This window comes from Lycorma delicatula, chromosome 12 (genome assembly GCF_047948215.1).
Source record: "Lycorma delicatula isolate Av1 chromosome 12, ASM4794821v1, whole genome shotgun sequence".
NCBI lineage: Eukaryota > Metazoa > Arthropoda > Insecta > Hemiptera > Fulgoridae > Lycorma > Lycorma delicatula.
This window is the reverse complement of record NC_134466.1, coordinates 34,738,374-34,762,609: the sequence shown is the minus strand read 5'-3', so window position 1 is coordinate 34,762,609 and position 24,236 is coordinate 34,738,374. Positions and strand designations below refer to the sequence as shown.

At 30.3% G+C, this 24,236-nt stretch overlaps 1 protein-coding gene across 1 annotated transcript in view; it reads left to right on the top strand.

Moving 5' to 3' along the window:
• ScsbetaA (Succinyl-coenzyme A synthetase beta subunit, ADP-forming) overlaps positions 1-24,236 on the top strand; it is a 36,367-nt gene that overhangs the window by 4,074 nt on the left and 8,057 nt on the right. The window contains exons 2-8 of the mRNA XM_075379315.1: positions 344-618; positions 7,987-8,149; positions 10,095-10,197; positions 12,505-12,666; positions 14,093-14,236; positions 17,613-17,773; positions 21,065-21,184. Coding sequence (XP_075235430.1) covers positions 344-618; positions 7,987-8,149; positions 10,095-10,197; positions 12,505-12,666; positions 14,093-14,236; positions 17,613-17,773; positions 21,065-21,184 — 1,128 coding nt within the window. The remainder of the gene's footprint in view (positions 1-343; positions 619-7,986; positions 8,150-10,094; positions 10,198-12,504; positions 12,667-14,092; positions 14,237-17,612; positions 17,774-21,064; positions 21,185-24,236) is intronic.

Genomic DNA, 24,236 nt, shown 5'->3' with positions numbered 1-24,236 from the left:
CAATGAAAGTACTGAAGGCAAAGATCCGAGAAGTAATTGCGGAAATTCCAGTTGAGATGTTACGTCAAACCATGAACAATTTAACGAAGGGACTTCGTGAGTGTTTATGTAGAAGAGGAGGTCACTTGGAAGATGTCATCTTTAAAAAAATAAACTAAAATGTATGTATCTTAAAATGGCAACATTTGTACAATTACATGAAATAAAATTCATTTTCAAAAAAAAATATTTCATTAACGTTATTTAATTTTTTAAATTTCCTGTTTCTTTGAATCAGCCTGTATATATTTAAGTAAAAACATATATATATATAAATTATAAAGCATCAATTTTTTTTTTACAGCTTCTTTGTGTTACAAATAGTTCATCGCCTTGGAATCAGCAGAACCAGCAAAAACGAAATCTCAATGTACATGAACATGTCAGCTATTCACTGCTTAAAGAAGCAGGTATACCTGTTCCAAATTTTGGTGTTGCCAAAACTAAACAAGAAGCGAAAGAAATAGCAAAAAAGTTAAATGTTAAAGATATTGTATTAAAAGCACAAGTATTAGCTGGAGGACGCGGTAAAGGAGCATTTAAAGGTGGATTAAAAGGAGGTGTAAGAACTGTTTTTAGGTGAGCATTTTTCTTTTACATGTGAATTATAAATCAATGAAAATTTGATGCTGCTTTAGTTTGCTGACTACCATTATCATGAGGTCTACCACTACAGTACACATGATCTATGATATTGTGCATATAATTTGTATATCTAATGTTAATTAGATAAGGATAGCAAGCAACGTTTACGTTGTTTAAAGTTGGTTAGGTTATGTTGATATTGTACAAAGTCCAGTACACTGAAAAGAAGTTAGCTAAAACCTAACTCTCGCTTCGCTTGCTTATATTGTCTAATTAACTTTAAATACACAACTTGTATTCCATTTTTATTAATTATATTAGTTTACTATTTAAAATAGGTTAGGTGAGATGCTGGCAGTAGGTGCTACTTTAGACATCTTGATGATGGTAGACTGCATACAGTAGCACCAGAAAATTGTATAATTTTTTTTAGTAAATGTTATAAAAATGCATAATGTTGTAAAATTGTTATTATTGTTGTAATATTGTAATATATTACAATATTCAACAAAATCATGATTTGCTGTAGAAGCAACATACCATCTGTCTTTAGATGGTATCCTGATATCAAACTGTAAAGGTGTAGAAATCAACAAATATTTTTTATATTTCCAGTAATTTATAAAAATTTCTACTTTGTTTTTTTTGTTTATCTCTTTACTATTTCTAGAAACTAACTGTAATACTGTTTATTTTATCCCTTTTTCAGAGTTTTTCCATGTTCTAAAATGGAACTGAATTATCACCTTGCTTTCATGTATTTTGTATACATTATAATCTAAGAATTTTTTTAAATATTATATGTATTAGTTTTTTGTGGGTACTTATGTATTAACGCCATTGCAGCTAAAACGCCATTGCAGGCTTTATTTAAAAACTAAGTAGTCAATCGGATTTCGGTGGAAAATGGGCCGATAATAGAGTTTAACATAGATTCAAAACAGTCTTTTTATTAATTTTAATAAATGGTTATTTATATTTATTTATTTTATAAAATATAACAACCTACGCTAGCTTCACTCGCTAACCTTGACTAATAACTCCTTAAACAGGAGTTTTTTGATTATTTAAATAATAAATAATTGCAATAATTTCAGAATTTATTAAATAAATACTCAAAAAATTACGGTGTTAATTAGTCAAGGTTAGCGAGCGTAGTTTAAGTTTGGTTAAATTATATTTATAAAATAAATAAATATAAATAACCATTTATTAAAATTAATAGAGACTGTTCATTTTCCACCGAAATCCGATTGACTACTTTGTTTTTAAATAAAGCTGTAGCTGCGGTGGCGTTAATACGTAAGTACCTTTTTGTGTATGCATGTTTTTTGTTCAATTATAAACAAGTGAATAGAAAATTTTTAATGAAGACTGAAATTCAATAATTGAAAATTATAAAAATTCATTGACCGCATCAAAGTTAAAGAAAAATACAGACATATAAAGATGAAAATATGTTTTATAATTTTTATATTTCAGTTTCCATTATGATTGCTTTCAGTTGGTTTTTTTTTTAAATCCAACAGACAAATATGTTTAGTATTTTCATTATTTAAAAAATTAAATAATGAAAATTAATCTTAGAAAAATAGGTTTTATTATAGTTTTATTTTTTAAGGGTGAAAGTTACAGTTGAAATGAAAGTTCATGAAACTCTAAACACAGGTCTTGCTTCTAAGGCATAATTGAAAATCAGGAAAGCTGTATTTGTTAACAGCTTGGCTTTCTTTAATCTTAAGTATATTTTGTGTAATTGCTCATAGCAGTTTTAATATGTATACATTCATAGTAGTTCCACAACAAGCAAGACAAAAAAAACAAAATTTGACAAGCAAAAAACAGTAGCTGTAAGTTTCTTTACCAAATTTTCTTGTTTGAAATTCTTCAGTCTAGAAGATGATAAATATTGCAGTTGCATCAACTTCTGTTTTGTCTTGTAGTTCGAATAAGAAATCCAGCTATTATCTTCAATAAGTGTCAATTCATTATGTGTCAAATTTATGTGCTGCAGCAAGATCTTTTCCTTGTATGTGCCTGTTAACATTTTTGGTACACATCTGGGACAATTTTTCTGTAGCCCACTTTTTTCATTCGAAACTATAAATCAAAGATTGTGAATTATCAAAAGCAATTGCACACGTTGAAGTGGCAGTTTTCTCAAATCTTTTTGTCAACTTTTTCAGTCGAATCATCCATTTAACACCAGTGGCTGGTCGCTATGTTCATTTATTTGCTCTTCTCGAAATTAACTGCACCACTGTCTTACTTAATATCACTCATAATATTTGGCTTGTAAACTCACATATTTGCCACAAATTTAATTTTTGTCATAAAAAATTGGATTACTTCTCGTACGTAACATTTAGCAGATCACGAATTGTTACATTCGTTATAGGATTGGTGAATGTAAACAACTAATTACAAAATGATTAAAACTATTATTGCTAACAATTTACCTTTGGTTGAAATAACTAAGCTATGCAAACGCTATTTGTTTGTATCACATACATAGAATCGAAACTGACCACTTTTAGTAAAAGAAGCAAATAAAATCAAATAAACCAAAAAAAAAAATTTATCATCAAAAAAATAAATATAAAAAATATAATTCAAAAGTGACATTACTTTAAAAAAACTTGCTTCTAAACGAACGAGATATCTTAGAGCATGTATTTCTCTACCATTCAACTGATTATGATTTATGAACATATTTACATATCTATGATTAAGTTCCAGCTACTGCCAGATCTGGATACACATTAGATCTTTTCATTTTTCTCCTCCTGTACCTGTAGGGTAGGCTGATTTATCCTCTTTTTTTCCCTGTTATCTGTCCATAATTCCCTGATGGGTTTCCTTTAGTACAATCACCCCATCTCTAGTTATGCAATAAATTTGATACTTTCTTGACCAATTTTTTTTTAACATGTATATATACCATTGCAATCTTAATTTCCCAGAACATTTCTTTCTTTACACTCTTCTTAGACCACCTTATCCTAAGATGTTCCCTCAATCCCTTGTCATCTCTTAATGTTTCTCAATTTATTAAACAAACATACATACACCAACTTACATGACTTAACGTTACTCATATTACTTTTCTCTAAATTTAAACACTTATTTTCTATATTTGCGATTAGGAGTACCTGCAGAAAATTGCTTAACTTTCATCTATCTTCAGGATGTGTGTTGCTGCTCCTAATTTGGTTAGTCCTGATTTTAGTTATTCCCAGCATCTGTCATAAGATTTTCATGTCTGTTTTTCAATTAATTTTTTATCTCGGGGTTTCTGCTTCATATATTAATGCAGAGCTGACAACTTCCTTTTGAATTTTTCCCTTAATTCTTCTACTGCATAAAAATGCATATATTTTTCTCCAGTTATTCCATTCTAATTGCATCTTATGAATCAATTGTGATTACAAATTTTTGTTTTCAACTGTTTTATTTTTGTATTTTCTTATCTAATTACTTATGTTACACAGTTTGGCATATTGAGTAAGTAAGAAACACATTCTCAGAAAGTTTTTTTTATTTATTAAGTAAATTTAAATTATAATAAGGATAATATCAAAACCTAAACCAACGTTCGTTAATGTCTGTATGCCTACAAGTGCCCATGATGATGAAGATGATGAGGTAAGAGTGTGTATACGAAGAAATTGACAAAGCAATGTCACATAAAAGGAGATGAAAATTTAATAATTGTTGGAGATTGAAATACAAACATTGGAAAAGGCAAGGAAGGAAATGTAGTGGGTGAATACGGGCTGGGCAAAAGGAGTGAAAGAGGGGACCGACTAATAGAGTTTTGTACAAAGTATAATTTATTAATTGCCAATACCCAGTTTAAAAATCATAATAAAAGAATATATACATGGAAAAAGCCAGCCAGTACCCAGTATTGGCAGCCAGCCAAGGTATCAGATAGATTATATCATGGTTAAGCAAAGCTTTAGAAATCAACTCATTGACTTTAAAACTTACCCTGGAGCAGACATTGATAGCGACCATAATTTAGTGATAATGAAATGCAGATTGGGGTTTAAAAACATGAAGAAAAGGTGTCAGATGAATCTGTGGAATTTAGAGAATTTTGAGGAAGAGGAGGTAAAGAAGATTTTTGAGGAGGACATCACAAGAGGTCTGAGTAAAAAATATAAGGTAGAAAATGTCTTAGAAGAATGGGAGAATGTTAAAAAGGAAATTCTTATATCAGCAGAGGCGAACTTAGGTGGAAAAAAGAGAACTGGTAGAAAACCTTGGGTTTCAGACGATATATTGCAGCTGATGGATGAACGTAGAAAATATCAGAATGCTAGTGATGAAGAAAGTAAAATGAACTATTGACAATTAAGAAATACTATAAATAGGAAGTGCAAAGTAGCGAAAGAGTGGATTAAAGAAAAGAATTCAGAAGTGGAAAGAGAAATGAACATTGGTAAAATAGACAGAGCATACAGGAAAGTTAAAGAAATTTTGGGGTACATAAATTAAAATCTAATGTGTTAAACAAAGATGGTACACCAATTTAGAATACGAAAGGCAAAGTCAGTAGGTGGGTGGAGTATATTGAAGAGTTATAAGGAGGAAATGAATTAGAAAATGGTGTTATAGAGGAAGAAGAGGAAGTTAAGGAGGATGAAATGGGAGAAACAATACTGAGATCTGAATTTAAGAGAGCATTAAAAGATTTAAATGGCAGAAAGGATCCTGGAATAGACGGAATACCTGTATAATTACTGCGCAGTGCAGGTGAGGAAGCGATTGATAGATTATACAAACTGCTGTGTAATATTTATAAAAAAGGGGAAGTTCCGTCAGACTTCAAAAAGAGTGTTATAGTCATGATACCAAAGAAAGCAGGAGCAGGTGAAGATGAAGAATACAGAACAATTAGCTTAACTAGCTATGCATCACAAATCTTAACTAGAATTCTGTACAGAAGAATTGAGAGGAGAGTGGAAGAAGTGTTAAGAAAATACCAATTTGGTTTCAGGAAAAGTATACGGATAAGGGAAGCAATTTTAGGCCTCAGAGTAATAGTAGAAGGAAGTTTAAGGAAAAACAAACCAACATACTTTGCATTTATAGTCCTAGAAAAGGCATTTGATAATGTAGACTGGAATAAAATGTTCAGCATTTAAAAAAAAAGTATGGTTCAAATACAGAAACAGAAGAACAATTGCTAACTTTTACAGGAACCAAACAGCCACGGTAATAATTGAAGTACATAAGAAAGTAACCATAATAATATAGGGAGTCTGACAAGGATGTTCCCTATCCCCATTACTTTTTAATCTTTACATAGAACTAGCAGTTGATGTTAAAGAACAATTTAGATTCGGAGTAACAGTACAAGGTGAAAAGATAATGATGCTATGATTTGCTGATGATATAGTAATTCTAGCTGAGAGTAAAAAGGATTTAGAAGGAACAATAAACGGCATGGATGAAGTCTATGCAAGAACTACCGCATGAAAATAAACAAGAACAAAACGAAAGTAATGGAATGTAGTAGAAATAACTACATGATGGACCACTGAATGTGAAAATAGGAGGAGAAAAGATTATGGAGGTAGAAGAATTTTGCTATTTGGGAAGTTGAATTAGTAAAGATGGACGAAACAGGAGCGATATAAAATGCCGAATAGCACAGGCGAAACGAACCTTCAATCAAAAATATAATTTGTTTACATCAAAAATTAATTTAAATGTCAGGAAAAGATTTTTGAAAGTATTTGTTTAGAGCATCGGTTTATATGGAAGAGAAATTTGGACGATTAGAGTACCTGAGAAAAAAAGATTATAAACTTTTGTAATGTGGTGCTATAGGAGAATGATAAAAATCAGATGTGTGGATAAAGTGACAAATGAAGAGGTCTTGCAACAAATAGCTGAAGAAAGAAGCATTAGGAAAAATATAGTTAAAATGAAAGACAGACTTATAGGCCACATATTAAGGCATCCTGGAATAGTCGCTTAGGCATCCTGGAATATTGGAGAGACAGGTAGAAGGAAAAAATTGTGCAGGCAGGCAACATTTGAAATATGTAAAACAAATTGTTAGGGATGTAGGATTTATTTATACCGAAATGAAACGACTAGCTAGGATAGGGAAGCTAGATAGGGAATCTTGGAGAACTGCATCAAACCAGTCAAATGACTGAAGACAAAAAAAGTAAATTTAAATTTTACAAAGAAAAACCCTCACAAGTCCATTTTATAAAAACATTCTGGTGAACTTTCTAAGTTTTTAAAAAAAATTATTTTATGAAATATTACTGCAAATAAGTTCCTTTTATTTAAATGATACAGAGAACATAAATTTTTCTGATGCTTAGGTAAATATTTTTTAAAATTAAAATGTTTTAAAAATTGTGTAAATAAAACTAAAAATATTACTAATGGATAACATAATATTATTTACTGATGGCAAAGTCTAAAAATTTGCTTAATTAATTTAAAAAAAAAATCATTGCCAGGCCCTTACAACCAGGCAGGTGATAAACTATATTTTGTTGCCTGGTGTGCACTGATTGTGTAGGCTCAGCTTTTTTCCGTTTGGTCTGTTCCTTTCCGATATAATATTCTCTGTAGGCTAAAGGAATTTCATCATCCGAAGTGCTATTGTCAGCAGAGTCATCATCCCAATTATAATAGAAATATTTCTTCCTCTAAACTCTGTTCCGTATCTATATTTCTTTCATGATCGTCAGCTTCTTGTTCTTCAGGGTCAACATTGCTACCCACATTGCTTATCTCCTCTGGAGAATCATTCTCTGAAAATCCGTCCTTTTCTAAACACTGAAGAATTTATCGTTAATCCATGTTACTAAAATGTTTTAAATGTAATCAGTGAATAATACCCAGTAATTAATTTAAAGAAATATATAATCATAAAATATGCATATTTGTAACACAGTTTAGATAAAATATGCATGTTTCTAAAACAGTCGAAAGCAAAATGTCATACACTGCTGCAAGGGAGGAGTTAGGAAGGTATAAGGTGTGATCTAAAAGTAAATTACTTTTGTAAAGGTATGAACATCATGGAAGTAAAAATGCTATGTAGTATTTTAATTGTATTGGCATTACTCAATTCTGTAAAAAAGTATTTTATGAGAGTCCTTCATTGAACTAAGAGTAGTGCTAATGATGAAAGAACTAAGTTATGATGTTGCTTTTTAAATTACATGCTTGTAACTGCTGAAACTTGCAAATTATATTTTTAGTTGTAACTAAAATTGAAGTATCCCTATTTAAGTATTGTTTATTAGTAATATTAACAAATTCACTTACTATTAGCGTTACTGTTATTTGATTGTTAGTATGTTTAATTTTAAATTTTTTCAGTCCAGAAGAAGCTGAAGAAATTGCTGGTAAAATGTTGAATGACTATTTAATTACAAAACAAACAGGCGCTGCAGGTAGAATATGTAATGCTGTCATGGTAGCTGAAAGGAAATTTCCTCGTAGAGAATTTTATTTTGCTGTTATGATGGAACGTTCTTTTAGTGTGAGTAAAATGAATTCAGGCATAATTTTTTTTTTACTGATTCATTTCATTTGTCTAATAAAATTAATTTCACACCATTAATTAAAAAATCTATTAACACATTTTATGTATTATATAAATTTAAATACCAGGTTTTGCGCTTGATATAAATTTTGTTCTTTTTTTATTTTGTAAATAAATAGCTTTGGTTTTTGTAAATAAGTTCTCTTAATTATTGCTCTTGATTTTACTACATTTTTTCTGTGTTATTTTGTCATAGTACTGAATTACGTACTTGTTACTGTGAAGATTTATGCTTGCCTTTCTATCGGGGAATAAAAGAGTTTGAGATGAGGCTGTATTTTTTAATTATGTTTTAATACTAACAGCACTTTGGTTATGTTCACAGGCATTGTACTGTTGTTGGTTCAAGTTAATGACATGCGAGGTCTTGCGATATACATTTTCTTGAATTCCACACAGTCTTAGCTCTCACTTGCTAGTAAATTCTCTTTCTTATCTTCATTTTCAGTTCTTCTATTTTTATCAAGATACAGGTATCTTGCTAACATCTTTCATTCTTGTGAGCTGTTTTTGTAGGCCTGACCCATCCAGATTTTGAATAAAACTAAAAAGTTCTAAATAAACCTTTTTTTAAAGAAAAAAAAAGTAAAACAGACTAGAAATTTATGATTAATTAAATTAATTAATTAATTAAATTTATGAAAATTGAAATTTATGATTTAAATTATTACTTTAAGAAATTTAGCTAAATTGGTAGTGATGGTTTATTTTTAAGTTGCTACCAACCTCTAAAAGTAAAAATTAAAAAAATAAAGTAACTATTCTTTAAGGTCATTTTTAACAGAGTTTCTGGAGAGAGAGGAATAAACTATAAACTAACCTTAATGGCCAGAGTTGGGCTTGGAGTCAGTCACTGAAGATGACTGGCATTTGTCATAAAATGACTAATAGCAAAGAATTTGTGATGTAGTCTCTATTTGTAGTGACTATATTTCTGTTTAAACATAAATTTGGCCAAGTGTCCACGAATGGTGTTAAATATTGCCGTACCTGTAGTAATTTACCCCTAACCTCTCTCCACAAAAGTCTAACATTAACCCCAACCTCTCACCATAGAAAGAAGTAGCATCTCCACAGGTGTGCACAGGTGTCGAATAAAACTGATAACTGGTTGACTAGAGTATTGATAACATGGCTCAGACTGACCTTGCTTCGATCAGCTGTCCAAACCTGCTTTCTGACATTTAGATAGTGTGTTTTTCCTGAAAAATGGAAGATGATATGCTCAGAATTGTCTTTGGTGTAATTTTTTTTAAAAGTTCATGTCTAATAAAGATTAGAAGTGAGCATGTGTGTAACTTCAGTTTGTGGTATTCTTATCTACAGATTTGCTATTACTGGTCTCATTTATACTCTTGAATATATTAAATTGTTAATCATAATTCTTATACATACAGAAGCAGTTTTGTATTTTAATAAGTTTTAACTTTTTGTAAATAAAACGTAATCTGAAAACCTCTACATTACATTATATCCTGTGCCAAAAGTTTAGTCTCTTGCATTCTACACCATCACTTAATGTTTAATAAAGTGTGTGAAATTTTTTTTTTTTATCATTTTACCCTGTATGTTTTCCTCTAGAACCAAATTCACTTATCCTGAATAGCTTACTATTATTATTACTGTTACTCCCACCAGATTTCTTCTTTTCTTTGAAAATTTGCCACCAACTTCTTTCATTAAGAATAGATTATGAAGTAACCCATTCAGTTAACAGTATTTTCCTGTAACAGCCCCCCATAAAGCACTACATTAATGTTTTGAAGTCTAGTCATGTTACCTGTGCAGTTCTAGTATCATGAAGCCGTCTTGAGGTATTGTAAAAGAATTATTTTCCAATATTTTTAATAAAGATTATAAAGCTGTATTTTATTTATTTCAGGGACCTGTTTTGATAGCATCTTCACAGGGTGGTGTGAATATTGAAGAGGTAGCTGCTGAAAACCCTGAAGCAATTACTTATGAACCTATTGATATAACAAAAGGTAGTTAATATTTATAACCCCTAATAGCAGCAAACATTGAAGTTCTAAGTTTAGTGATTGGGTTGTTATAGTAAAGTTGTAGTTGTATTTTTAGATACAAGATTTGATTAAATTGCCCTCTTGTTGGTATTTATATTTATGTCTACTGACAGCACTTGTGAAAACTCATATGATAGTTTTGTTTTAAAAAATTAATTTCTACTGTCTTCTAAAATGATGAAAAGCAGCTATGGTTTTGCATTTTATGGCAGTTTTTCTTGCATGCTTTTTCTTTATTTACTTTTAAGATTTTTCATTTAGTGTGTTTCAGATTTAATTTATTGTTTTGTAGTGCCAGTATTATATGAAAAGGTTACCAAAAAATTAGGTCAACTTTTTAAGCATGCAATAAATAATAATAACCCTAATATTTTCATCCAAGATAAGTTATGTATTTTATTTTATTTATATAAGTTTAAATTAAATAAAAACAGTAGTAATATATTAAATCAGATTTTTTTTTTTTTTTAATTTAGATATCAGTCCTTAATTTGAATTAATTTTTTTCTAAATTTTAATTTTTTTTCTAAAGTATGGTGATCATTATGAAAAACCAATTAAAATTTTTTCAGTGGCATTTTAAGAAAAGTTTCATTAAATCAAATTATATATATATATATATATATATATATATATATATATATTATATATATATATATATTAATATTACATATATAAATAAAAGAAAAAAAATTCAAAAAATCAACCCTGACCTCTTAAAATTTGAAGTAGATGTTTTTTTTTTTTTGTTTTGCTGTTTCTCCCCTTTAGTTTGAATATTTTTCAAAATTCTTTTTTGAAACTTTATACATACTGTATAGAGGAAATGTCTACAATTTTTTTGTAATTACACATCCTGGTCCTAAAATGGAAAACTGTTTTTTTAAATGTTGTTTTTCTTATTTTAGCCTCTACTGAAGCAAAGTAAGAATATTTTTAGAAAAAACTTTCTTAAAATTTATTTCCCACCTCTAAAAATATTCTGTTTTACTTTTTTATTTTTTGGCTCTAACTCTTTAATTTTTATATTTTAAATTTTATCTTCCACCAAAGCAAATTTTTATATTGCATGGAAAGAAATTTTTTCCATTATTTTCATAAAAGTTTTACTTTATTTTTTCAATATTTTGTAATAGCTCTCTTATAAATTAATTTTTATAAATAAAAGTTAGACCGGATCCTTAATATTTGAATTGCAAAGACTTTCTGATGAAGTCAGAAAAAAGTAATGACTGATTTAACATCAGTCTGGTTATTACTTTGTGAATATATAAATATTTTTTTTAATTTTCATTTCTAGCATCTTTTAAGCGGAATTATAATTTGAAAATCTGTTTTAGGTAGATTTCATAAGAAAGCTACCTATTGTAATGGGTACTATGATTTGACTTCGGAAAATTTATACATTTCTTCGTGTTTCATATCCCCCTGGCCACAAAATCACAGTCAGCTCGAACGTTTGTATATACATTCATATATGTATATATAAATAATATCTATATTCACTATATTGTGAATATATCTATATTTTACTCTTGTGGACACAGTAACTGCTGTAATTTTGTGTCAATCACTTTCAAATTGTTCCTTAAAAATAACTCAACCCAAAATCTCGGTCGAGTTTGTCATTGGCCAAAATTGACCATGGGGGTGGGAATAAGGTGGCTTTTTTGAAAAACAAAATATTGCTATAACTTTCTTATTAAGTAAAGTATCAAATTCGTTATCGTTTAGTAAGTAAATTTTTTAATATCACCAACTATTGGCCCAGGGGCTGAAAAAAAATGGGGTTTCAAAGACAAAAAAAATCATAACTCCCTTAGGCACAGTATCAAATCGGTTTAAAATATTTGTTAGTACTCTAAACATTACTTATAACTTTTGTCTGAAACAATTTTTGATGTGGACCAACCCTTACAGTAAAGGATGACCAAAGAGTTGCTGGATCTCTTTAAATCTCACAATTCTGTAAGGTTGGGCTTGTCATATGCTAAACATGTGAAACTTTTTTCACATGCAACCATTGTTGTACTGAGTAAATATGAAGTTTTTCTTAACTTTAAGGTGGAAATCTTTTTTATCCCCTACTTACCAGCGGTGAAATCTATCTCCACCTTCTGGCATGCCAAAAGGGATTTTTTGATTATGTGATATGACTAGTAGTATTAATGAATGCAGTGATTTTAATTTATGATTCAGATAAATTTTTTTTTTTTATTATATTAAGTTCAGCATAATATATTTTTATAATTTTGTTATCTGTTATAGGTTTGTCTAAGGAACAAGCTGTAAATATAGCAGTTAAAGTAGGTTTAAGTGAAAAAAAGGACCAAACTGCTGACATGTTATTAAAATTGTATGATTTATTTATTAAGAAGGATGCCTCGTTAATTGAAATTAACCCGTATGCAGAAGATTCATCTGGAAACTGTAAGTTATTTATTGTTTATTCTGAACTTTGCTGTTGTCTAAAGATGGCATTTTCTATTTATGATTATGTTTTTATTACGATAAGCTGTAATTTTACAAAGGAACTCTGTAATTAAATCTGCCTTTTTAATTGCTGCTGATGTGTTGCAAATAATGAGTTGCCTAGTTACTCTTAGTTGTCAGTTAGATAGGTGGACTATTCAGCTCCCAGGATACTTTTCTTTGGTGTTGATTGTACAACAGCAAATGTTTTATTTTTCTGTACATAAACAGATTGAAGTCAGGAATGGCACCATTTTAAATGTATTATGAACATGAAGCATTTTATGGTCTTGATGTTTTAAGCAGTAATATCATACATTAATGCTTTATATTGTGATAGATACCAGCAGGTATGTTGTATGATGTTGTAGTTGTGAATTTCATAACCGAATAAGTATGGTGGTTGAACAAAGGAGCAGCAAATTGAAAAAAAAATTGTGTGGTAATCATTGCATAACTCAAAATATTAGGAAGTAAAATTCAGTCTTTTCTATCATACAGTCAGATATACAGAAAAGTATTTTCAGATATGAAAAGTATGCAGCAGATAGATAGATACCTCAACAACTGACAGAGGAACACAAGAAAAATTGTTTATTTACAGTTACACCCCTACACATTTTCTTCAGTTTAATGATAAATTCTTGGAGCAAATTATTGGTGATGAAACATGGGTATCATATTACTGTACTGAAACAAAATCAATGTTATACAAACGTCAGAGGTAATAACTACATCTGCATTTTCACAGCTGTAATTCTGTTGTTGGATTCAGGTTAAATTTTAAGTGTTGATATGGTATTGAATGATTGTCAAACAACAGGTACACAGCAGCCTACAGGACTTGAATTAACAAAGCTGTAGTAGATGTTTAGAGAGTTGTACAATATCATACCAATTAATCAATTAGTAATTAAAAAATAAATAAATAAAACTTTATTAAAAAACATTGGTTTTTTATTTTGTAGTGTAACAAAATGAAATTGCCTTAAAATTCAGTTTGACGTTTCCTTATTTCGGAATTCAAGCATTTATACACAACGATGTTCACCTTAAATCACTTATTTAAGTTAGTTTTGTAGCAAGTTATTTTGTTCAATATAAAAAGCTTCAGATTTTACCTGGTAAAATATAATTTAACTAATTATAACTGAGAAATAAATTAAATTGTCACCATTTGCAAAACTATAAGCTTGAAATCTATTTATTTCTTACAGAATATTGGATTAACAAAAAAAAAAGAATGTTACAGTCAGTTCTGAAGACCTGAATCTGTTTAAAAATATGAAAGGTGTAAAAGTAATAAATTAAGTATTATTTCAGACATGTCTCTATTTTTTGATTATAATGTCCCATTACATTAGTAAATTTTTTTAATTTTCAGATTTCAGTCTGGATGCTAAGTGTAGGTTTGATGATAATGCTGATTTTAGACAACAAGAAATATTCAAATTACGTGATTGGACACAAGAAGACAAAAAAGAAGTCGAAGCTGCAAAATATAATTTAAATTACATCGCACTTGATGGTATATATGATTACTTGCATCACTGATTTTTGTTTATTATTTGTTATTATTGATAGTTTTATTGTTATTATTCTAGTGTTATTTGTTTTTTTAATTATTAATTAGTTGTATCTTCAACTGAGTGCGTGATGCAGGTTTTGTGTAAAACCACATATTTTTTTTCAAAGCAAAAGAACCTAGATTATTTATAGTCAATTATTGGTATATTTAATAAAAATGTTTATGAAGAGAATTCCTAAATATAGTGCTTTATAATCAGAGGCACGTTCCAATTACTGCTTCCTACTATAAAACAAAAATTAGAAGACAAATCAAAATAAATGGTATAGAAATGGAATTAACAATGAAAATGGTATGATGCAAGACTTGTTTTAATAAAAGTTGATCATAATAGGGTAAATTTGCTTGAATACAGCTGGTCTCTGATTTAGGAAATCCAGAAAAGAAAAACATTACATCTGGTTAAGCAAGAGTCACTAATTATTTATTTTTACATCATACTAAGAGTACGATTCTTGTAATCAAAAAACACCTATACTGTTATATATGAGGGCAGTCTTAGAAAGTAACTTATGTTTATATCTAGCGTGGAGATGGGTGGTGATAGCGCCGCCATCTTAGCGTCAAAATGTTTTACACTCAGCATGCATCAAGCTGTCATAGCGTGTGGACTGTGATTTTTCTATGTTCGTTGTGAATTATTGAAAGGTGCGCTTCAATAGAAAATCCTGTGAGTTGTGAGGTGCATTCAGTGATAGGTTTTTACTGGCAAAAACCTCAAACCAATTGAAAATCATCAGCAACTTTGTGAGATGTACGGAATAATGAGTGAAGGTGGAGTGAGGCAGTGATGCATTCAGTTTAAAAATGTCTGCACCAATGTTCATGATGAGGATCGCAGTGGTCGGCCTAGCCTTGTGACTGATGAACTGACATGAAAATCGCCACATTATGATAACAGAACTCTCGCTTCATTTTCCCCAAATTTCACGAAGTTTACTGCTGCATGAGATTGTATCAGGAAAGCTTGGTTATCACAAATTTTGTGCAAGATGGGTGCCAAAAATCTAAGGTGACAGATTTATACAGAGAAGGAATAAAAAAGCTTGTGCATTGTCCCTTTCAAATGTGTATAATAAAATTTTTTTTTTATTTCCAAACCGAAGTTACTTTCTGGACAACCCTCCTATGTAAAGCAATAAGGAATAAGCAGTTTTACATAACAAAACATATATGTCTTTTTAATTTTATCAAACAATCTAGTAAATTATATAGTTAAATTTTTTAAAAGAACTTGATGAAAGTACTGAATGGTATAAAAAAGTGTAATAAAATACAGAAATTAATTTATGATTTTTTTTTTATTGCAGATTAGATTAAGTAATGTTTATTTATAGTTTTAAAGTTTCTGTAACATATATGTATGTGTTTTGAATGTTCAGCCTACATAAAAGTTATTTATTTTCATATAAAAATGAATCCTATATTTTTTTGTCAAAGATCCTTGTGATGTCAAATCTCAGATGAGGGGCATAGCCTTTTATTAGTTCTTGTCAACCTACTTTTCACATGCTTTTATACAACTTTATCTTTTCTTTATTGTTTATTTTTTAAATTTCATATTTGTTTTTAAGATTAAGTGTCTTCTTTTTTCATTACTCTATGCTCAGTGACAAATTGGTTTTAATTTTTATTTTTGCTAACAATATTAAATTTTTTTTTCATGCAATTAAATTTTTTTAATAAAGCACAAGGTTTAGAACCACTGACTCATAATTTGTTCTTAAAAAACTAGATAAAAATCATATTGTGCAGTAAAGTAGCATTAAAGTTAATCTTTTTTTTTTAATCCAAATTTTAATAAAAATTTAGAAATTTATAAATATGTGGCAAGTTTGCATGTTTGTAAAAATTTTATAAGGGGATTTTTTCTTAAGTTGGGTGTTGTTGACAAGCAATAGTTGACAATGCCAACAATTTTTCTAGCTTATAATTATAGATAAGATCTTTTCTTAAAAAAAAACTATTGGGCAGCTTATAATTTAAAAAAAAATGTTAGGTATTCAAAATTGTTTTAAGAACTTTGTTAGTATAAATTTTATTATCCTTTAAACAATAATTACTAACTGAATATCATAAATTATAATAGACAGCTTAACATTAAATCAGAACTGGAAGGTACAAATAATATCTTAGTAGTATGGTATTTTGTAATTGTTTTACAGTTACTATTCAGTTTAATAGATATATTGATTTTATAAATTAAAATTTTTTTTCTTATTTATAGAAACATTGCTAGAAATGTATTATTGTTCCGTGATAGAAACGGGAACAATAATTTATTATTTTGCTCTATCTACCTCCAATTTTCTTGTATGAAAGATGTTAAAAAATATAATGGTTTATGAGAATTACAGATTTTTTTTCCAAGCGTAATTGTGTTCATCAAAAAATCAGAGGACAGAGTGAAGTGTCACTTATAGAACTTGTGTGTGTATATTTATATAACTGAGGAACACATTAATCAATCCATTATTACAAAATCCTTGAAGAAAAAGCTCAAGAATGAGCAATCTGCTGTTTCTTTTGCTCCCAATATTTTTCATACAGTTTTTCATCCTTAGATACCTGAATGCCCTTATCTCTTCTCTGTAATTATGTTGCACATTTCTCTTTTTTAGTGGGAGTCTGATGGATTTTTTCTTAGGATCCTTTTGTCTTCCTTCTCTTCCCAGATCCATTTCTCCATGATCTTAGACCATTTCTTATTTCTTCGTTCTTAGACTAATTATAACTGTTTCTCACTTAGTAATTCTTGATTTTATTGAAGAGTTGTTTCATCAATCTGGTCTCTGGCATCTGTAATATGCATCCATAATATGCTAATCTTCGTTTATTTATGGTATCGACAATTGATTCTGATATGGTGTAGTGAATCTTGTTGGGAATTATCCACCGTTGATTAGGAGTTTGTTGTTTAGGTTGGTTCTGAGGACTCTTTTTTTTAACTATTTGATTAAAGAAAGTAGCAGTTATGAATTTAGAATTTAGATTGAAAAGGCTTTCACAGGTGTATGTGGCTTCAGGTTTTTACAATTGCATTAGAATGTCTAAGTTTAGACATTAATATATATGTTTATATATCTCACCTATATTTTTCTGAACTTTATATCAAGACCCTAACAGACTTGCTGAACAAGTCAGCAGGAAGCAATTCTTAGCTTTCCTTAAGGTTGACATGGAGTGCGAGTTGATTGTGAACATGACTGACAAATCAGAGGGAATCTCATGTTAAATCACTTCAACAACCATTTTTTATTTTTTACCTAAGGATGAAGTATATTATGTTATTAAATTTGATTTTATTTAATTACAGGTGATATCGGTTGTATGGTTAATGGTGCTGGTTTAGCTATGGCAACTATGGATATTATTAAACTTCATGGTGGTTCACCTGCTAATTTCTTGGATGTCGGAGGTGGGGCAACTGCACAAGCTGTTAAAGAAGCTTTTAAAATTATTACCTCAGATCCTAAGGTAATTATTTATAATTAATTGTACAAGTGAAGTGTAGTCTTGTCTCACGTCGACCATTTATTAGGTATGTGAAACCCACCACCAAGAACACAGGTATCCGCGATCTAATATTTGAATCCGTGTAAAAGTAACTGCCTTTACTAGGATTTGAATGTTGAAACTCTAGACTTCGAAATCAGCTGATTTGCAAAGGTGTGTTCACCATTAAACCAACCTGGTGGATCCCCAGTTATATCTAGTATTAGGTAGATTTCATAAGAAAGCTGTCTATTTTAATGGGTACCATGATTCGCTACAACTTTCTTATTAATTAAAATATCAAATTTGTTTAAAGTTCCTATTATTCGTTGGATAAGGGTGTAAATTTTATCTAAGTAAATTTGGTTGATATCGCCAACCCTTGGCCCAGGGGTGGAAAAATGGGGTTTCAAAGACCAAAAAAAATCATACCTTCCTTAATAGGCACAGTATTGAATCTGTTTAAAGTGGTCGTTAGTCCTCTAAACATTAACCTAAAACTTTTGTCTGAAACAATTTTTTATATGACCAATCCTTATGACAAGGGATGACCAAAATGTTGCTGGAATTATAAGAAGATTGAGCTTGTTATATGCTAAACGTGTGAATCTTTTTTTCACATGCAACCATTGTCATGTTGAGCAAATTTGAATTTTTTGTTAACATTAAGGTGGAAATCTTTTTTATCGCTCTTTTTTAGCACCGGTAAAATCTACCTCTGCCTTCCAGTGTGCTGAAAGGGTTTTTTTTTTTTATTACATTCACCTCTATTTGCAATCATCTTGTATTTGTTTTCCTTCTTTTTTTTATTCATAAGTTAAGAGAGCATTCATATGTTAAGTAATGTGTTGCTAATAGTTATTTTAAAAACAAGGAATAATAAGGCTGCAAAGCATACTGTAATGATTGTTTTGTTTATCAGTGGTATACGAGGTCTATTCAGAAAATAACCGAATTTATTTTTTAATCTTTATTATTAATTTTTACAGATTATTGGTCCTCTTCCCTACAATGTACTCACCGCCCCCATTCATATACTTTTCCCAGCAGTGTTTCCACTTTGAGAAGCAGTATGGATAGCTTCATTTGAAATGGCCTTTAAGGTCAATGACGAATTTGCTTTATTGTCATCAATAGTCTCAAAACGGCATTCTTTCATCACTGGTCTTAATTACAGAAAAAAAAAAATCACCAGGAGCTAGGTCTGGTGAGTAGGGTGGCCGAGAGAGGACAGTCATCTGATTTTTGGCACAAAACTGACGAATTGACAAAGCTGAGTGTACGAATGCATTGTCATAGTGAAGGAACCATGAGTTGTTTGAATTTTCTCGCACAAATCTGGTCTCTTTTTTGGAGATTTTTTCACGTAATTGTTAAAAAACACCTTGATAATACACACACAGTTCACTGTATTTCGCCTTGAGGCAAGAATTGCCCCAAGCACAATTCCATTAAAATCGAAAAAAACAGAGAACATCACTTTGATATTGGATTGTTGGACTTTCTTAGGGCGTGGAGATCCTTTGCCAAATCCATTGTGATGATTGAACTTTTGTCTCAATGTCACAGCCATAAACCCAGCTTTCATCTCCTGTTATGATTCTTTGCATTCATGTTTCATTGTTATTGGCTTGTTCAAGAAGTTGCCTACAAACATAAACTCATTGTTCTTTCTGTAGTTTGGTTATTAAATGAGGAACAAACTTTGCTGCAACTTGATGCATTTCCAATTTTTCAGTCAAAATGTCATGGCATGACCCAATTGAGATGCTAACCTCTTCTACAAGTTCTCTGAGAGTCAGTCAACGATTTGCATGCATCAGATCATTAATTTCTGAACATGGGTGTCATCAGTTGAAGTCTAAGGCCTTTCTGGTTGAGGGTCATCTTCAATTGACTGATGACCACTTTTAAATGGTGAAAACCATTTGTTACATTGTGTACAACCCAGAGCATAATTTCCATAAGCTTTTCAAAAGTTGAAAAATTTCTGTGAAATTTTACATTGTATTTTTGGTACTAAAAATCGAACATTTTAAAAATCGCCAGTAACATTTAAAACATGTTACACTCAAACAACAATAACACAACTAAATGAGATGTCAACAGTCCAAGAACATGTGGTTACAGAAGGGGCTATGCGAAACACAATACTGCCAACCGAATGTCACTAAATATCTATTGATGTTTTCGGTAATACATCTCACTCTGTTGAAATGTTCAGTAATTTTCTGAACAGACCTCATATGTATCTGAGTTTAGGGTGGCTTTACCTGCAGTAAAATTAGTCGACCTCTCTTTTTTTATGTTCAAGGGTATCGATTTCTATTGTCTGAACCTTCTGTGCTTTTCTATAAGTTCTTTCTAGAAAATAATTTTTTTATTGTTTCTTCTGGATTCTTCTTTTTCAGTGTTTGTCAATTCTCTTTTCTCAATCTCTCTCATTCTGGAAGCTTCTCTGTCTGTCATAATATATACATTAATTTAAATGTGTGCTTAGAATTTATTGATGTTATTTTTTTAGTATTATGGTTACAAATGAATACGTCAAGTAATTAAAAATAAATAGCATAAAAGAAATTAAAATGGATAATATATAAAAAGCTTTTTTTCATTTTTTATTTAGCTTATACTCCCGATAAAGGAAGGTTGAAACAGAACATATATATTGTTATTAACTTTTCATTTGGAAATGGTCAGTTTGCAGACACCGGACCAACATTTAGTTGAGTTATTTTATCAGTTCAGTAATATTTCTTTTCTATCAATTATGTAATTTAATATATTGTTTTAAAAACCAAACTAGTTTGTAAATACAGACATCAATTTAAAGCTGATAAATGTCAGTTCTTCAGTGCTTTTCCATTTATTAGTTAGGTCACTTCTGTTGTACTGCTGTGTTCATTTTACTTTTATTTGTTATATTTAGAATTGAGAATTTATATATTTTTATATATTATGTAAATCTGTATTATTAAAATTACTTAAAAATGTTATTTTTAAGAATATCCTGTGATATAATTTATATACATATTTCATCAAATTAAACTAGATAGATAGATGTGTTTTATGATTTTAAGTAATTATGTATTAGTGTAATTAAATAGTAAATAATACTGACATTGTGAATGTTATTAGGAACGCACATTAATTGGATAGGAATTCAATTCTGAGTTTAATTCAATACTCTGTATTGTATTGAATCTTATTAATCTTGTTATCAAAGAAATTAATTAAAAATGATATTATACTGTTTTTTTTTTTTTTTTGTAGGTATATGCATTATTAGTTAACATTTTTGGTGGTATTATGAGGTGTGATGTAATTGCTGAAGGTATTGTTGCTGCTGCTAAAGAACTTAACTTAAAAATACCAATCATTTGCAGGCTACAGGTATTTGAAATATTATTTCTAGTGTCTTGAATGTTTTTTTCTATTTGATTAAAAATAATACAGTAATTAGCAAATAGCTTTAAAAAAATTGCATCTTTCAGCACATATAAACTACCTTTTTTATGTTGTTGATTATTTTGAATTTGAATTGTTGTCTTCATTGGGTGTTGTTTATTTTCATATAGATGGCAGTAGCATGGCATTCTTAATTTTGATATACACAGTAAGTATCTTTCATAGTGTCATTGGATATAATGACATATTGACTATACTTGTCTCTTGGTTGGTTTGGTGTGCTCTTCCTGCATAAATACAGTGTATGTATATTGTTTATAAATACATAGATTGTAGTGACATATTTGTTATGACTTATTTTTCCTACTGCAATGCAACATTTTATCGCTTATAGTGACAGATGGAAGTGACTCATCACTGCAGTATATCTACAGTGAAGCTACAGGAATATTTTGATGGTTAAAATGAGTCACAATTTTCTTTTTTTTTGCATATGCACTGTAGTTCTTGTTTTTTTTACCTTCTTCCTGTACCAGATTATTGTGAATTGAAGCAGTTACATTCAGTTACATTTTTGCTGTGACTGTATCGTATCGTGCTGGTATAATATTTTATTTTACATATCCTGTATATTCATTCAGTAGCAATTTAATTATGATTTCATGAAAAACATTCAAGATAGAGGAAAAGATGCACATTATCTAGTGGTTACAGAATGTTGAAACTAATGACATTTGGCAATATTGGTGATATGGAAGAACCATGAAAAAAATTAAGAAAAATTTTGAAAAAATGCTTTGAAATCAAGAACATTACGACCTAGTCAACATAATGTTATAGACTAGGGATAAGCAAGCGTGGCTTGTGGGCTGCATGCGGCCCAGCTCATTTTTTGTGGGGCCCATCAAAATTTACTTTTTGATATTTTAAATGTATATTTCTATATGTTAAATTAGAAAAAAACGCCATTAAATTAAGAAAAAAAATTATATAAATATTCGAGGGTAATTCAATTATTATTTGCAATGTAGTTATAAATTTTATTGAAATACAAATAGGAAACTTACATGTACATTTTTTTCAACATAGTCCCTTGCATTTCAGCGCACTTGGTCCATCATTGCACAAGCTTCCTGTTGCGCCCTCATAAAAGAAGGTTTTTGGTTGGGTTGCGTGCCAGGAAGCTTCTTTCACCGTTTCGTTCGAGGTAAATCAACAAATTAATGCCTCTTTGAGTGGACCAAACAAGTGGTAGTCAGAAGAGGCAAGATCAGGACTATACAGAGGATGAGCCAGTACTTCAAAGTTGAGTTTCTGGAGCGTTTCAGCAGTGTGGGGACAGGCATTGTTGTGCAACAACACAACACTTTTCGACAGCAGTCTTTGGTGTTTGCTTCGAATTGCAGGCTTCAGCTTGGCAGTAAGCATCTTACTGTAAGCGCACTGTTTATTGTCGTCGTGCCTCTTTCCTCATAATGTTCCAGTACTGGGCCTTGTGAGTCAAAAAACCATAAGCATCAGTTTTCCTGTGGATGGTTGGGTCTTGAAAATTTTTTTGCAGGGTGAATTTGTTGGATCTTTCCATTCCATACTCTGCCATTTACTCTCTGGCTCATAATGATGGATCCATGTTTCGTCACCAGTGATGATTCTGTCTAAGAAGATGTCCCGTTCGTTATGGGACATCTAGCGATCCAAAAGTTTTTGGCAGATGTCCAATTGTTTTGGGATCCATCTTGCACAGACTTTATGAAACCCAAGTCTGTTGTGGATGATTTCGTAGGCAGAACCGTGACTAATTTGCAGACGATGTGCCACTTCATCAATAGTTACTTGTCTGTCTAAGAAAACCATGTCACGTACACACTCAATGTTTTCCTCATTTGTGGCGGTAAACAGTCGTCCGGCTCCTTCATCGTGCATAACACATGTGTGACCATTTTTGAATTTTTCAATCCATTTGTAGACACACTCCGTTGTGGCAACACACTGTTCCTGTATTGTACCGAAAGTCTTCGATGAATTTCAGCCCCTGATACACCTTCCAACCACAAAAAACAGATCACTGAACGTTGCTCTACTTTGGTGCAAACAGAAAGCGGAGCAGCCATGGTTAACGGCAAGGCAGCGATAATGGAACTAACTTAGCAGCATCAAACCTGCACAGACATAACAGTTAAACCACGCATGTGTCATCTACACAACAAGACAGTACTACCAACATAAACAAAAATATAACTAAATCGCAGATAATAATTGACTTACCCTCTTTTTTTAAAGCAGTTGGCATTTCATAAAAATGTGCTATAAAGAGAACTGGTTGTAAATGCTGGTGTTTGTTCAGTTGCTAAAGATGCATTTAATGAACTGTACCAATCTGCTTAATACTGTTGAATCAAGCTTGACAGATTCCATTTTGTAATGTTACCAAAGTGAGACTAAGTTGTTTGCCTATTTTACTGGAAGAGCCAGTGAGTTGTGCCCAGGGGTGCATGCACTCTATACCTCCATTCTAACAGTAATGTCAGTCTTTCACAATCATACAGACTGCTTGTTTTACGATAGTTCGTCAAGTGTAATTAAAGGTTTTTTTCACAAATCGTAGAACAGTTTTGTGCGTATTTTGTGTTGAATATTTTTGTGACTTGTTAGTGTGTCATGTAATAAAAAAGGTGGGAAGTATTTTTAAAATTAAAAACTAATTGCGTTGACTAAAAATTAATTTACTTATGTTTTTTTTTAAAAACATTTGTCCTATTTTTATAGTTGCAAAAATGTTCTTAAAACCATTTTTGATGTAATTTATAATGCAGAAGTACATTTTTGAGTAGAGGTGCAATGCTAAAAAGAATATATAATTTAAAAAATGATATTCAATTGTTTGTGGAAGTGAGAGAATATCCATTTCCCCAATTCAATGATTAAGAATGGATGTGTGATTTTGCCTTTCATGTCGATATAATTCAGCATCTGAATGACTTAAATATGGAACTTGAAGGAAAAACCCAATTTATACATATGTTTGATAAAATTAAAG